This window comes from Myodes glareolus, chromosome 17, assembly GCF_982192425.1.
Source record: "Myodes glareolus chromosome 17, mMyoGla1.1, whole genome shotgun sequence".
Lineage (NCBI taxonomy): Eukaryota > Metazoa > Chordata > Mammalia > Rodentia > Cricetidae > Myodes > Myodes glareolus.
In genome coordinates, this window is record NC_142042.1 from 64,879,487 (window position 1) to 64,896,743 (window position 17,257).

The window sequence follows — 17,257 nt, forward strand, 5'->3', positions numbered from 1 at the left end:
GTGGATCCTAAAGAAAGGGGAACTTTGCTGGTAACTGGGAATGGGGTTTGAGATCTTGCAGCATGGCCCACTCTTTGTCTGCTTTCCACTTCTTGTGTGTACATGCAATATAACCATTCACCTGCCCCCATGCCGCCAATGCCATGACTGTGCCTTCTCAAGTTGTAAGACAAAATAAGCTCTTTGTTCCTTAAGTTGCTTCCTGTGAGTTATTTATGTGCAGGATAAATAAGAGTAAATAATACAGAATAAGAGAGAAAAATCATACTACCCATAAGGAAAGTTTTCAAAGAAATAACATCTCTATACCATCACCAAAATTGTACTTTATTCAGTAACAACAGTGACAATTATCTTAGTTGTAAAAGCCCCTGCCCATGTGACAGGCAGACTGGAAAGGCTCCTCAGAGGACACTGGGGTAACATCTGCTGCTTTCCCCTCTGTGTATCTGGGATGCTGTGCCACAGAGGAAGGATCATTCTCAGCAGCCCCTTGACAGTAGCAGGAGAATAGTCTCATGGAAATGCCTTCCCTAGCAGAGATCATCTTTGGCATATCAGGGGTGAAGGATGGAAAATATTCTCCAAAATCCATCACAGGTTTTGAGTTGCTATGGAACTGGATGAGATGGAGTCCCTTCTCCTATCTTGGTCCTGGTGACTGCTGAAGCCCTCATTTGCTCTTGGGTGGGCACTTCTGCTGACAGGGTGAAGGAGGTTGCACAGGAGGACACTTCTGCTGGCATGGCTCTGGGCACTGTGGAGGAGGACAAGGCTCTGGGCACTGTGGAGGAGGACAAGGCTCTGAACACTTTGGGGGAGGACAAGGCTCTGGGCACTTCGTGGGTGGGCACACAGGAGGAGGCTGGCAGGGCTGCTTGCACTGCTGTTCTTGGTAAGACATGGCTGAAGTCTCAGGATCTGAAAGACATTACATAGTGGTTCTCACAAGAAGTGATTTTCATAAAGAAAACTGGCTGATAGGATTTTGGCAGTAATTCTCTAACATACAAACAGTACTCCCAACTCCTTGTCTTTTAGGACTTCCTGGATTTTCCCTTCCAGTTTAGTGTTTTGTTTCATTTAACTTTGTAGATCCTTCTTTGGTTGCATTTCCCATACCCAGAAACATCTCTGTTTCAAAGAATATAGTGTTTCTTGCACAAAATAACATATTCAAGAACAACTGTCCCAATTTCTGAAACCCTAAGTAATCTCAAAACCAATCCTTATCAGCATTGGCACCTGTAAAATCCCAAACAGAACACGGGTTTCACATCAGAGACACCTAAAGAAATTCAAGAGTCTAATGCCTGCTAATGTCCTTTGAAAAGGACACCAAAATGTAAGAAAATAAAAATACTCTGTTCTGTCACCATCTTCAAAGCAATCCTTTCCTATTGTCTTGGTTTTCCATATGGGCATCAACCACCTATACACAAATGCAGAAACAAGCTAACACAGTGTGGATCACTCCAACACGTTGCTGAATTTCAGATTGGTAACTAACATTCAACCAATGATCACAGTTTGAAATCATCAAGTGTTCTCTCTAAACTACATGAGAAGACCACAGACAGAGATCAATTCAGGAAGTCGCACTTACCAGGTTCTCCGTAGTCCGGGTCTTGAGTAGCAATGGTATTACTTTTCTTCATCCAATTCTTTTTTATAGGACTGGCTGCCCCACCCAGTAGGACATAGAGCCGCTAGATGGTGGGCTGGTCCAACAATTTCCTAACTAAAATGCAAATCTGGGTGTAACTGGTTTAACCAGAACTCTCCAAAACAGGAAATATCCTGTCCTTGGACATAGTCACTGGGATGCGTGCAGTGACTCAGAGGTCATTCCTTCTTTCCTTCTTTCTCCATTTCAGTCTTTTGTTGCAGCTGGAGAAACTGGGGATTTTCCACCTGGTTGCCAAAATTGTCTTTCTTGGTTTTAGATACTATCTCTTTCATCTTTGCCGTTCTGAAAACCATCTACTTCAACTGCTTGCCACTTTGCAGCATGTAGGTTTATTTACTCTCGTAAGACTAAGACCTGGTCTGCCTCTTAATTGTGAAATTTGATGACTATTTCTCAATAAAGCCATATGTAGTCAATGTGTTTGTAAGCCTTGTCTTTTCTCATTCCTTTATTGTCCTAAGAAGACTGACTGTAAATAGCACATTACATGTTTAAAGTGTCATTGTTGCTTGTCTTGTTGAAATGGTTAAGTCTTCCAAAAATCAATGTAATTGAATTTTAACTAAAAAAACAAAAGCGACTATAAAAATAATATCACTTTATAATTAGAGATGGAAGAATAGAATGAAGAAGATGAAACAAAGCCTTTAACTGGCCTCAGATCTGCTCTGAGAAGCACACAGGCACTGAATCAACACCAGCGAAGTGTGTCAGCTTCCTGTGACTGTCAGTGCTTCTGACAGTAAGGAAGGGTTTAGCCAAGACTGCCCTTATCCGTGTCTCTAGAGGGAAAGGATCATCAGTTCAGCACCTGAGGCTAGGAAACACCACTGATGGATGGCTCACTCAGGCTAGTGCACAAACCACAGGGCAATAGAATTCATTCAGCAGGTCACTTACTTCGCTCCGTATTTGCAATCACATCTAAAGCATCGTCTGAGAAGAAAAAATAAAGTCTGACTTCTGATAGCCAAAATACAAAAATTATCTGGCCACCCGGAATTGTAGTGTCACATAGCATCATCTGAGTTACTCTTGAGGCTCTCATTCTAGATATCTCATAACAAAGGGAATAAAGGGTTAAAGGGGAATGATGGAATAGGAAGGGTTAAGTTAGAATGGCAAGTCGGGATAAAGGAGGGAATATAGAGAAGGATAACTAATGCTAAAGGCCAGTTGATAAAGCTGTTTGGATGCCTACTGCCATATAAACTTCCTAAAATGTATTCATGTACATATGCAAAAAGAGTTTTAATAGTGTTACCTCACAATGGGAGCCCAAGTACTGTAACTTGTCACTTTACACTGGCAAATAAAAACCCCAGTACCGGGAAAAAATTGTCTCTATTGTGCTATTCATCAGTAGGCTCCCATAGACTACCAAGTATTATAGGCTATTGATAATACTCTCGGTTACCCTCGAGAACTCCATTGTTTGACCCTCTGCCTGGCACTGAAGACACTACATGCTTGAGACACAGAATAAGGAGAGAGAAAGCAGACACTCAGCTGGAAACCTTGTCCCTACTAACTATCTTTCATGACTCTGGAGTTTCATAGGCATGCTTCCAGAGAATGAAAATGATCCTCAGTCTCACCCATCTGTGAAACCTATGAGTTATAATGACTGGCCTGAAGACATATGACTGGTGCAACACCGTCAAGAATGTTATGGGAGCAGCAACTACTTTCTGATTATATCTAAAGACTTGCTCAATGAGAAGGAACCCATACCTGCTTTTGGTACTATTAATGCAGCCAAGAACCTGTGACTGAGTAGGTCACAGGCCCTAGGGGAGAAGGCAATATTATTGTTCTGCTAAATGGGCATATCATTGAAATGATTCCACATGGCCTATTGCTATACCCATAGATCAGTGTATCACTTGTTCCTCATCATTCTTGCAATATGGTAATTAGCACCAAGTCACTCAGAAGGTCAATGTACAGAGAATAGCAGCTTTAGGCATCCTCAGTATTTTCTACATTGTTGGATTGAGTGGGAAGATTGTAAGAATCAGAGGTTGTGGGTAACATCAAAGAAACAGTGTTTCCCAAACACATATTACAGTTTTACATATGAACCACAGCAGTTGGGGGGCAGTACGGACAAAAATCGATGCAAGCTCAAGCCAGACAAAGAACTCAGCACAGGCAAATGAAGGTAACCATTTGCATTTGACAGCTACTGGGAAACAGTTGGTTTGCTTTAATGAGTTGTCTCCACGTAGGTTGACCACACTCTAGGATAAGTCACACTGCCAAGTCTCCTTGAGCGCTACAATCTGATCTTGGTAGACAGAGGGAGAAAACTCCAAGTTGGGTTTTCAGTGAGGGAACAGTTAGAGAGGGTTGACAGAGGAGTTGGTAGATGAGGGGATTAATGTAAAATCACACAATCTGAAATTATCAAAGAACTAATAAAGTATTATTTTAAAGGAATAATATCCAAAAGAGAAGTGTCATGTTTTCCCAGAAGTTGAATTTAGCGACAAAGGTTAATATGTTCTTATACTTATATTTAAATTTCATGATGAAAACTTTACTCTTTATTTACAATAAAAGATATACTTACTAATAAAACAGTTTTTAACATAGGGACTACTAACCCTGAAAGCACTGGCACCAGGGTTGGGGCAGCATGAATCTCCTTCCAGGATGAGACACGCACAGAAGTTCCTTTTAAAGGTGTTCCAAGAGCAGTCACAGAAGAACAAGGTCACACAGCACACTTTCTCCAATATGATCCTCCAATATCTGAGATATGGAACACATGGTCATACATATGTGAACACACACTCACAAAAACACAAAGGTCCTTTCTATCTATCATCCATCAATTAGACAAACATATAATTAACTTAGTTTTATGATCTTAAAGGTCAAATAGCCCTCAAGTTAACCCAGGCATTTCCATTCTTGTTTTCTAAGGAATTTTATGAATCGATGTTTTGTCAAAAATGGGGAGCATGGCATTTTTCTAAATATTTACTGTGTTCTTTCTTGTTTCTGGTTCCCAGTTTCAAATCTTCAGATGTGACTATTAGACTAAGAGAAACCAGGAAAGTGTTCAGTCCATTGCCATCCCTTTGGGACTCAGCCACCACTTGAGGCTCAAACCCATTGTCCCCCATAGCTCTTCTTTATTGTCATCCTCATTCATTCCTCCCAGATCATTTCTATTCCATTGTGACTCCCTGCAAACTATAGACCTTCTCTCTACTAGGGACCCCACAGCCACTATGCTTGGCTGGGAAGCAAGCAGGCTACCTGTGCCTTCCTTCCCTTCTTCCTCCATTTTGATCTCTCTAGGATATTCTCAAACCTTCGCATGCTGTCCATCTGAGCCCTTCCGAGCCAACCTCCCTCCCTGCAGTACCCAGCCAGCACTCCTGATACAGAACTACAGTGTCCTTCCTTGTTGGACTCCTCAACCACTCCTCCCAGTGCATCTCTGCTTCTTTGGAACTTAGCAGTCATTTGAATTATCAATCCAAGGTCACCCTGATCCTTTCTCCACACCCGCCTTAGTCATTCTTCCCAGCCCATCTCTATTACTTTGGTATTCCCCTTCAACTACAGAACAGCCCTCTACCAAGGTATGTGCTACAGCCTGGAGTCAAGTTGATGTCTGGGGGCCTTGCTGCTTGGGCCATATTGATGTGAGTGCCCTGTGCTATCTCCTGAGGCCATGTGTCCGGTCCCTGTTTCTCCAGTGAAAAATATCCAGGTCTACAGGCCTACCATAGCCAGAGTTTACATCAATGCCATGGCCCAAGTTACCACCAAAGGCCACTTAAATGCCTTTGGTCTGGACTGCTGCATGAAGCCATGTTGATGTCTGTAGGCCCTGCTGCCTCCAAGGGCCATATTGACATGAGTGACCTGCACTGGCACCTGAGACCAAGTTGATGTCCATGCAACAGATTGCCTCCGAGGTGCAGAGGACCGTGGGAATGTTCAGCGGTGACAACTACTGTTTAACAAGTCGACCCATCAAACACATGATTCCCTAATAGGGAGCTCCACCTGGTAGAGCCGTGGGGTCACTGGCTGTGAAAACCAGTTGTTTCTGTTTGCAATTTTTCTCATGAGTCACTTCATTTCTTCCTGAAGAACTTCATTTCTTCCCCAATAACAGCTTTGGGTGTATTCCCAGTGATGGTGTGTTTATCTTGTGAAAATGTTCATCTACTGGGCACAAATATAGCTGTGGATGGTCAGAAGGATGATTTCTACTATCTGTATAATTTTGACGAATAGAAATACTAGGGTATTTTACATTCCTCAGAATGACATAGTTTTCTCAGTCACAAAGACAGACTTTTACATGACAGCTAACTTTAGACTTCAGAGAGAATTTAAAGCAGGCTGGTTGCCTCTGGAGACAATATCTCATTGCCCCTGAATACAAATATAAAAGGTTATTTTCCCATTTGTCATTTTGCTAGTTTAAGGCCAGAGCTTAAAACAACTTTAGTCTGTGCATACTCCCTACCACTCAGGGTCCAGCTAACTAATTGTTATTTTTAAGTCTTGGTTTTCAATGTCATTTTCTGTCTGGGAACCTTCACCAACTTAGAGCGACATACACAGGTAAACAGGACATTCATATCCTGAGAGAAAACACATGACTTATCTTGGGTTTTGAGAAGGAGTCAGAACCTAAAAATGTAACTTAATTGTCCAGAGCTGGGCTGTGAGACACAGAGGCAGCAGAACAGGAGGAGCAGAGTGAGAGAGTAGAGGGCAGCAATGTAGGGAAGGAGAGGGTGAAGGCAGAGGGTGGAGGGTGAAGGGCAGAGGACAGAGAGTGAAGGGCAGAGGGTGGAGGGTGAAGGGCAGAGGACAGAGGTTAAAGGGCAAAGGGCAGAGGCATCAGGGCATCAGCAGAAGGACAGAGAGAAAAAGCTGTAGACCTAATTATGAAGAAGCTACTGAATATTGAGCATTGAGAAGAGAGAAACTTTTCACAGAGAATGTCTTTCAAGATGAAGTAAAGAGAAAGTAGCCACCAGAAAGCGTCTGTGCTTCCTTTATTTTTTTCCCCTCAGATAAAGATGCTCTAACCATTAGATAGATGAAAATTTTTCCTAAGCTATCACCACATTCACAGATTTTCTCACATACCTTGGTGCTGACTGGGGGCAGGACCCAACAAGTCAGCTTTACCAAGGGCCATGCTCCTTCTGCAGCTGGGGCCGGAGTTCATGATCTGTGCTATCACCAGAAACCACGTGGGGTTCCTAATCCATGTCCTGGCTTACCGGAAGGAGCAACGAAGCTCCTTCCCAGTGATATTGGTGATTGGAAATGCACTGTTGAGAAAGAGGGACATGGAAGAATTCTGTGACAACCCCTATTTGCACCCCTCCTCTGTGACATCAATTGTTTGCCGAAGTCATCAGAACCTGGAAGAGTAGAATGATGTCAGGCTTTCCACACAGCTTTGTTGACAATGGGAGGGTGGGTGTGGGTGTAGGGGTGTGGAGAATAGAGCAGGGGAATCACAGTTTCCATGTGACAGTTGCTGCCTGCAAAATACCCATCATGCTAGGCTTTTCTTTCGTTGCCCCACTGCAAGAGAGAGAAGGGTTATGTTGAAATACGAGGGATACATATCCTTCAATATTTCTGTCCTTGGTTTCTCCAATTTGAACATCTACGATGAAAAGGAACCCTGGGAATTTGGGATATCCCCATAGTTGTTGCCAAGTCATGCACAAAACATGGGCTTCATTCCCAGTTCTGGATAAAACAGCCACAGCAGAGTAAGCCTGCACTCCAGCACTTGAGGGCTGAAGCTAGGGGGATAAGAAGTTACATGAGACACTGTCTCAAAATGAAGAGCCTATAATCAGCACTGTGTCCTTCTTCAGATATCATATTCCTGAACTGAACTTTCTTTTTACTGAACCTTCCAGCATTTTAACATTTTTTTAAATTTTTGATTAATTTTTTCATTTATTTTACATGCTGACTGTTCTACCCAATTCTGCAAGCCCCTATTCCCCAATACGGTTGCACGCCTCCCCTATCAAGCCACAAACTTGGAACAATGTCCTAGGAGCTAAAAACAGGCACACAGAGAGAGAGAGATCTGGATCATTTGCCCAAAAGGTAAATATCAACTTTATTCAGCGAAATTCCAGGTTTATATACTTAGGGGCCAAAGGAGGAGAACCCCCTCCCAACCGGGAGTGAGATCATGGTGTTGGGCACCTGGCACCGGGTGGCAGGAGCTGCTGGGCAGGGGGTGCCAAGCAGCTGCAGTGACAGACAGGGCAGGCACCACTGTGAGAACCCTTCTTTGCAGGTGGAATTGCCATGACAATAGAGGATAAGGCTCTCTATGCTAATCTCCCTAGCCAGTGGAGCGAGCAGAGGAGATAGCAGGAAGCTAGACTGGTTGGGTAAACAGTCCTGCATAGCACCTGGAGGAACAGGGAAAGGCCTGGGATCCAATAGCTGACCACAGTTACTCCTCCTTCCCCTCTTCCCATCCCCTCCTCTTCCCTCCCATCTACACCACACACACCCCCAATCACTCTATCTCCACCTCCATGCCTAAAGTGACAGGCCTCCCACGGGAGTCAGCAAGGCATGGCACATCAAGTTGAGGCCAGAACAAGCTCCAACCTCTACATCAAGGTTGGATGAGCAACCCAGCATGGGGAATGGATTCCCAAAAGTCAGTTCAAGTGCCAGTGGCACATATAAAAACCAGATGTTTCGTGTGATGGGTAACAGCATTAATTAGAAAAAAAAATTACTTCTCTATCTTCCCAGAAGGAGAAGTTTCTCAACAATCCCATTGTATCAGAGGAGAAAGAAAACAATTATGAAGACATTAACAGTTGTCAAAGGTTCACAGACTGTGCATTCCACAGCCTAGTTGGAGCACAACTTCCTTCAAAGACAATGTGCTACCATGTGGGGGGTAGTGACACAAGACACTGCCCTGGACTTAATCATATGTCAGACGTTACACTGAGCCATTTAATGCCTAAGATAATGCTAATATTTTCACTTTAAGAAGAAAGTGAAGTTGACATATAGAGGACTTAAAGATCTTATTCCAGGATGGTCATTTAACAACTGAAAGTCAGACTCCTTCAGACAATGTGAAAGACTCTTTGCTTTGGGGAGTCCAAATCCAGGGACATGCTACTTGAGAGAACAATTAGTTGTAAAATGTGAACATTGTTAAAAACAACAACAAAGAAAGATGTTCCCCCAGAAAATGTAAGCTCCATCTAAAGAGGAAGTAAAATCTAAATACACATGGTACTGAAATTAGCTAATTTATTGTCAGATAAGCAATATTACACTAATGGCACTCTGAGACATTTTTGGTTTAAAAGTCTCACTGAGCTCCAGAAGTTGTACTGTTCTTTATTCCTTGTACTGAGAAATTGGAATCTTGACTCACATTTTTAGGAAGAATGAGGAGTTTGGTGCAGTAGGCCTAGCTTAGGGTGACCCTGGGAACTGAGGAAGGGCCATCTCATTGATGAAAGCTTCCAAGACAGGCATGCATCTACACACTGGTTGTGCAGTAGAAACAAGACTCTAGAGTCAGCACACACGTGTGTCTGGAAGGGCTGCTCCACTGCAGCTGATGCTGCAGATGACATGCCTGGGAAAACAGAACAAAAGCTTTCATTGAGAATATTCACAGGAGAAGAAGACCCTGCACACTGTTTAAACCAGAATCATGCATTTCTTCAATTCCAAAGAACACTTTGTGCTTTTGATCTCAAGCACACCCGGTGGGATACTGTATAGTTTCTCCTCCTGTCATTACCAATAAATCAATTTTTTCTATGTTGGAAATGCTTCTTTCTCATAAATTTCCTCAGGAATTCCATTCCTTTGCACAAGGAAAATATTTTGGAAAGCTGCAAAAGATAACATTAGAAAGGCATCCTTAACTTTATAGATCTGGTAAATCCCTTAAGAGACTTTTTTTTAAACATTACCTACTCGAAAGCTGAACCAAGGACATGACTCAACTTCAGGGGAAAGAACCAAGGAGAACTCCAGAAAATCAGAGACCAGAAAATCAGAGAGCTTCATGTATGTTCTCAAGGAACATGTAGTTGAACACATTGCCTAAGTGATTCTCGGGCAAAGGTGTTCTGAACTTCATGGACCAGAAGATACTATCTCTTCATTTCACTAACACTCACATTTTGGATATCTCAGTCTCAGTCACAAGACAGGACCCAGTTGTCACTTGTTATGATCTTAATTGACTGGTGTTCTCAGTACTTACAAAGAAAAGCTGCATTCTGCAGTATTAACAATTTTAAACAAACATAGGAAACAAAAATTTGAACACACATAGAATCAGATCAACTCACAGAATAGCCTCAGAAGTAAGGCATGAGGAGTGTTGTTTAAATTACATAGACAGCTAAAGGAATCCCGTTGCAAAGGAGGAAAGGATGAAAATAAGTTTTGAAGCCCATCTCCACTTCTCTTCTGTATTTGTGTTTTAAGCATTGCCAAGTATTTAAACAGGATCATCCCCCAACTCCTTTGCATACCCTTTATTACAGAAAATAAGGACAATAAGAAAATTAAGGGATGAGTAGAATACAAGAAACAATACATTTGAGAATTGTATTTCCTATGTGAGTTAGTTGTGTCTAAGCTACTTCTACACTGAACCAGCTATGCTAATGTCACTGTGGAGGTGGATGGCGATGATCCTAATGATGTTGTAAATGGTAGTAGCAGTGAAAAATTTGTGGTTACTATGATGGAGATGTTGGACAGGACCATGATGGTCTTGGTGGGTGTATAGTCATAGTATGGGCAATGATTGGCAGATGATGATGGACGTGCCAGTGCTGGTGGTGATAGGCATGATAGTTGGCAAGGGAGAAATGAAGACAATCAGCAGTTGCTACTTATTTAGTTCTAAATTATTGTCTAGCATTGTGCCCATAATGTATTTATTCCATTTTTGGCAAAGACAAATCACTGATATATTTACAAGTTTTGTTGTCTAACATTAGAAATAAAACATGACCAGCATTCCTAGTTTTCAGAAAAATATAGGCTAACCGCAATTGAATTCCACTGCTCCATTTATTACCATCAAAATAATAAAAATTCCTATTAAAGAGATATAACAGGATATATAGATGTATGTGAGATAGAGGAAAAGGAACCCATATACACTGCCCATGAGAGAGTAAATTAATCAGCCCAGTATGAAAATCAGTATGTTGTTTTCTCCTAACAAACAACAGTAAAAGCAGAACAAACATAACATTGCAAAAAACACTTGCGTTTGTATATACAGAGGTCAAGTAGAACATACCTTAGATATCTGTATGACCAAATTTATTACACCACAACTCACAATATGCAAGTTAAGTAACCAGAATAGGTGTTCATCAGTGAATGACTGGATTAAGAAAATACGGCATATATACACACCAGAGTAATATTTATTTATAAAGAACAATAATGCAATGTCCTATTCATGTAAATTTTTATAACTACATATCATCTTGTAAAGAAAAATAACATTCTAAATGACAAAGTAGGCATGTTGTTTTAAATATAAAATCAGAACTAATTAACAAGTATACATTGATGTATATATGTAACTATTAGGACAGAGTAAGGGATCAAGTGAGAGCAAAATATGAGAGATGTATGTAAAAAGTATGATCTAAGAAGTACATGAATAACTGAAGAACACATTATCTTCTTAAGTTAGCATGTGACAAATGAAGAGATGGCAGTATGTAAAGTGAATAGTATGATCCTCAAGCAATCAAACACTACATAATGCATGTTATGATCCAAGTGCAGTCAAAACACAAATGCTACAGATAGCCATGTGATAGGAAAAAAGGAATACAAGCATGGCATAAAACAAGTTTCAGAAGAAAACACAAAAATGCAATCAAGGTTTTAATTTATTTAGGAAATGAAACAGTAATGACAAATGACTGAGAGATTTGGAAGTCATCCTCTGAGGGTACTGAGGGTACATCTGCTGGTCTTTCCTCTGATTATCTGAGATACTGAACCACAACAGGATCATTTTCAGTGGCCCCGTAACAGCCTCATGGAAAAGCCTCCCATTTTAGGGGAACTAACAGGCACACAGAGGGTGAAGGGTAGGGAAGATCAACATCTATAAAGAGTTTTGAATAGAAAATGGAGTTGTTGCTATAGATGTAGGTGAGATGGATTCTCTTCGCTTGGTCCTGGAGACTGCTGAAGCACTGACTTGGTCTTGGGTGGGCACTTCTGCTGGCAGGGTGGAGGAGGTTGTACAGGAGGGCATTTCTGCTGGCATGGATGAAAAATCATGACTCAGGACACTGTGAAAGATGTTAAGGCTCTGGGTACTGTGGAGGTAGGGAAGGTTCGGGGCAGTGAGGGGAAAGACAGGACTCTGGGCGTATTGGAAGAAGACAGGGCTCTGGACACTTTGTGGGTGGGCACACAGGAGGAGGCTGGCAGCGCTGCTTTGCTCTGCTATTGGTAAGACATCGTGCTGAAGTCTCAGGATCTGAAGACATTACATGAGAGTGTTAGGGGTGATCCACATAAAGACGGCGGAAGGAGATATGGAACATCACACCCATTTCTCTCTCCACACAAGCACACTCCAGTTTCAGGACAGCCTGACTTTTTTTTTTCCTGTCAGCAATCTGTGGCACTAGCCTTGGGAAATAACCTTCATTTCATGCCTGGGGTTTTGCCCACTATGGAGGTCCTAGGGAGTGGGGCGTCCTGCCGGGTGACTGCTCACTCAGCTCTATGTCCTCCCTATGTTGTAGTAAACTGTGCTTCACAGTTTCACTGAAGTTGCAGGAGAATATACAAGTTTGTGGGCAGGATGGGGCTAGTAACTTGCAGGGTCTGGTGGATGGGGGTGGGTGTTGGGGCAGCCTACATTCTCCTGCTGATTGGCTAGAGAAACCACGGCAGTTGCAGAGGAGCCCTGGGTTTTGCCCCACTGTGGAGGTTCTAGAGAGTGGGGTGTCCTGCTGGGTGGCTGCTCTCTCACCTCTTTGTTCTCTCTGTATTGTAGCAAGCTGTGTTTCAGAGTTCCACTGAGGCTGTAGGAGGTAAGGCGAGTTTGGGAAGAACTATTTAATTTTTAAAAACAATAAACACAGCAGGATGAAAAGTTAACTCCCATAGTCAGAAAGAGAAGACAAATATTGTGTAACTTCACTCATATTTTGACACTAAGAAGTTGATATCACAAGGATAGATAGGAAAATGTTGGTTTCTGTGGGAACATTGTGGATGAGAGACAGATACAGAATGTTTTCTTATAGGGCACTAAGCTGAAATGGATGCAAAAATAAGTTTCATGATGTATTTTGCATTGTAAAAACTCCACAAGAAAGAACTGTAAGTGTTCTCACCATAAAAGATGGAAAGTATTTGAGGTGAGAAATATGAGCTTGGTTTGAATGTTCAGCAATGTTTGCATGCATCATGGCACCCCCTCGATATGTACATTACGGTGTAAATTATGCTCACAAATTGAAAGGAAATCTTCAAAGAAAAGGTTTCAGGTGTCTATGTTGATATTTTTGAAAAGACTTTACTCACAATGACATCAACACACAGAGGTGAAAGAGTGAAAAAATGATACTCCAAATAAGAGCCATCAGAAGGTGTCCTGGGGTAGGTGACCAACTTCTGCAACAGGAGCACAGAGGATCTAAGGAGTCAGTGCTGGTAACTAAAGGAAACAACCCACAGAGAAGTCACTGCTGCAAGTGTGTACTGAGTGCTGGCTCACAAAATTTCATTGAATAAACACTGATAGATATAAAGAAAGAGATTCAACCAGGGATAAGAATAAGTCTCTTGTCAACCATAGATAATATTCCAGACTAAAACACAAAAGGAGCAACAACAAAAACCTTTCAGAATTTAATTGTGCCATCGAACTCACTTCTGTAACAAACATCTACCTAATAAGCTATTTGACAACCATAAATTGCATGGCCTTCTCAGATGCCCATGTAGTTTCCCTAAAATACATCATATTTAAGGACACAGAACAAAGCTAACAAACATAAAAATAATACTTTCTGTGTTTTATCAATCCATAATGAAAATAACCAGAAACCAACAGAAAGAGAAATATTGGAAATTATATAAACACATGGGGTTTGAACAATTCACATTTAAATGATTAAAGATTAAAACAAAGGATAAAGCTTTAAGTTCCTAGAAATGAATCTGTCAAAACACTTGAGATATAGTTCAGGGAGTTTATTGCTAGATATGCCTACAACATCCAACAAGGAATTAATATCTAAAGCAGACAAAGGAGAACAACAACAACAAAAAAAAAAAAACCCTCAAACGCTCAACAGTTAAGAGCATTTAACTGCTCGTGTAGGGCATCCAAATTTACCTCCCAGAATGCACATCTAACAAATAGCAACGTCCTTGTCTCCACCACAGGAATCTGGTACCCTCTTATGGCCTCCTTAGGAACTGCACTAACATGCCTGAAAACACACAGGGACACATACAGATACACATAATTAATGGAATAATAGGGAAGTATCACTGATTGAGGAAGAGAGAGGGAGGTCAGAAAAGAAGAAGGAGGGACAATGGAAAAACAACACCATGAATTTTTACAAAGCCTCAAGCAATCATATTAGTTTGTACTGCACATAGGATATATACACTTACTCTATGTGTGTATGCATGTGTGTGTGTGTGTGTGTGTGTGTGTGTGTGTGTGTGTGTGTGTGTTACACCAAGGACACATGAATCTCATGTCTCCAGCCATATCTGAAAGGAAAGCCATGTGCCAGTGCAGGACACAGAGTATGCAAGGAAGCCTGGTGCTGCTTCACTTGAGCCCCTTGCTCCTCCCTGTCCATCTGACGCAGCAATGGAGAGAATCCATGCAATCATATTCCTGTGGGACAGATAAGAGATGAGGACTTGGATGGAAGAGTTTCAGTTCCCTTTTTAGAACAGCCGTTGCTCATACCTCTGCTGGATTCTCTGGCATGAGCTCCAGTAAGATGCTCTGCAGACTGCGCAGCTCAAAGAGCCAAGATTCATTTCTCATAGCTCCAGAGGACACACATGTGAGAGCATGCTTTAGACGCTCTCCTCTGCGGTGTGGCCAGACATGTGTCCTTTGCCCCTCTCTTGAGTGTCCCATGAGATTTGGGGGAAAGACCCTCAACATTCAAATTTCTGAAGCAAGCATGGCATCCCACAAGAAGTGTCCTTCATCTTAGGTTCAGTTTCTAACACAAACTATAGAAAATCTGGAGACTATAATTTGATGACATTTTTGCAAAATAGAGCTATTCCCTATGCTGTGCCAGCTGCTCTATGCTTGTCTCAATGCAATAAAACTACAAGAGATGTGTAGATTGGAACCCAATGTGAGTAACCCGTGCTTACATTTGATGACTCTAGTACTGATAAAGAATCTTTCTTTGTCCTTATACCCACATACATAATTACTTAACTTCAAGTATTTGCCTAAAAAATCTGCCAGGTTCATGTCAATGCCAGAATCTCTATTGGAGTTTCTTTCTTTTTATTTTTAAATTTTATTATTTTTAAAACAATCTTTTCTCATTTTATGTATCAATTCCAGTTCCCACTCCCTCTCTTCCTCCTACTCCCCCTTCCCTCCTTCTCCCCACCATCCACTCCTCAGAGAGTGAAAGGCTTCTTATGGGGAGTCAACAGTCTGGCATATCACTTTGAGGCAGGATCAAGGTTCTTCCACTGTATCTAGGCTGAACCTGCATAAGACCAACTAGGCTCTCTGAATGAATTTATGAGTAACATTTGTTTGTCTTGGGAAGTCTGTGAGGCCACTAGCAATGAGACTAGGATTTATGCCTAGTGTAGGGACTGACTGTTTGGAGTTTCTATTATAATGAAAGTCATTAATTGATCTCAGAAATTTTATCAGTGGGTGTTTCCTTAGCATCCTTCAGCAGAGTAGAATTTAATAGATCTTCTCAAATATTTGTTTCTGCTGTTCTCTACATACATAAAAGGCAAATGGTCCTTTTGTGGTCTCAATTCATTTAAAAAATTAAGATGGCTTTGTACTTGGATCATGGTTCTCTCTATCTCTAAACCCATGCATGTTTGCTAAAGGAAAATCCAAAATCTCTGGGACAAAAGAAAACAATTTCTTTTTCTATTGCCATTAATCTCATTATCCTTAGGTTTCCATTTCATTCTTTAAAGCGTTTCTGAAGATCTAAACATTATATCAACATTCATAAGACTGTGTATGTATATAAAACCTTTCTGTTATCATATTAATGGCCACATACAGCATTAACTGAGTCTAGAAATGAGCTTCATCTAGCTTCTTGTACATAATTTCAGACGTTAAACTAAAGCAGTTGACTAGGAACAAAGTTTTTGCACCCTGGATGTATTTAGCAGATTGCGGTCCTTTAACCTATGTTGATGATGATGTGGAGGATGCAGATGGAAGAGGATGTAGTACACAGGGTAGTATAAATGATGTAGATCAGTACCTTCTAAATTATCACTTACTTAGTGCTAAGTAGGCACCTCGGATTGTGTCAAACAGCATGCAGTAGTTCAATTGTGACCAAAGGCAAGACTTTGGCAAGCAGGAATTTCCACAAGTAACATTAACGAGAAAATGTTCAACATCTTTAGCCATGAGAGAACTGAAGACCAAATTCATGCCAGAAGACCATTTTGCCCATGTAAGAATGAGGACCATCAAAATAATAACAAGTCCTGGCAGAGGTTGGAGGGAAAAAAAGACAAAGTCCCAGAATGTAAGAAAATAGATTAACCCATCAAATTTGGAAATCCCAGTGTGGGGTTTCCTCCAAAAAATAACATTAAAGCAGAATGATCATATGATTCAGCATCATCACTTGGGTTCAAAAGAAAAATATCAAATACAACATAGAATATAGATGTCTGCATATCCATCTGTATTTCAGAAGTATTCCTAACATACAAGGTAAATAAATCAGTACAGCTGCACACCAGAAGTGGATGGGATAAGAAAATGTGGCACTTTCGTGGACTGAAGTTCTGTCTCAAAAAACTGTGATATTGTGCCCTCTGCAAGAAAATAAATGAAACTGCATGCCATCATATTAAGAGAACTAAATTCAGTCTTAAATACAAGGTTGGCACTGAACTTTCAAATAATGAAGGAAGAAAACATAACAAGAGTAGGCTGATGTAGATATGTAACTACTACATCAGATGAAGGGGACAACTGAGAGCAAAATGCATGGGGTGTAGGGAGAAAATGTGTCCTAAGTGCCACATGATTATCTTAATATCACATAATCTTCTTAAATAGCATGAGCTAATAGAGAGATGGTAGTTGTGCAAAATAAAACTCTTTCTCTCAAGCAAACAAACACTAAGCAATCTTTATTACGACCCAAAATACAGTCATAATCTGCTTACAACAGCATGATCTGGGGATCAAAGAATAAAAAAAATGTAACAGGAGCATATCAGGAAAGTAATAGAATCAGGTTTAAAAGAAATAAAAGAATTCATGAG

The 17,257-nt window shown here is 41.1% G+C and overlaps 1 protein-coding gene across 2 annotated transcripts; it reads right to left on the reverse strand.

Annotated features, from left to right (window-relative positions):
- Positions 1–306: 306 nt before the first annotated feature.
- LOC125414983 (uncharacterized) lies at positions 307–4,323 on the reverse strand. Of its 2 annotated transcripts, none has more exons than XM_048457083.2 (2): positions 4,300–4,323; positions 307–921 (listed from the first exon to the last, which is right to left on the reverse strand). In XM_048457083.2, the coding sequence occupies exon 2, from the start codon at positions 902–904 to the stop codon at positions 674–676; it is 231 nt and encodes a 76-aa protein (XP_048313040.2). In that variant the 5' UTR covers positions 905–921; positions 4,300–4,323; the 3' UTR covers positions 307–673. The 2 variants fall into 2 exon arrangements, with proteins under 2 accessions (XP_048313040.2, XP_085534108.1); XM_085677982.1 differs by lacking the exon at positions 4,300–4,323 and adding an exon at positions 1,607–1,754.
- Between the last annotated feature and the right edge of the window lie 12,934 nt (positions 4,324–17,257).

Excerpts from the sequence above, each read along its gene's own strand:
- LOC125414983 (XM_085677982.1), bottom strand. The coding sequence starts at position 1,658 with ATGAAGAAAAGTAATACCATTGCTACTCAAGACCCGGACTACGGAGAA. Across the intron at positions 922-1,606 it reads CCCGGACTACGGAGAACCTG|ATCCTGAGACTTCAGCCATG; the intron begins GTAAGTGCGACT and ends AATGTCTTTCAG.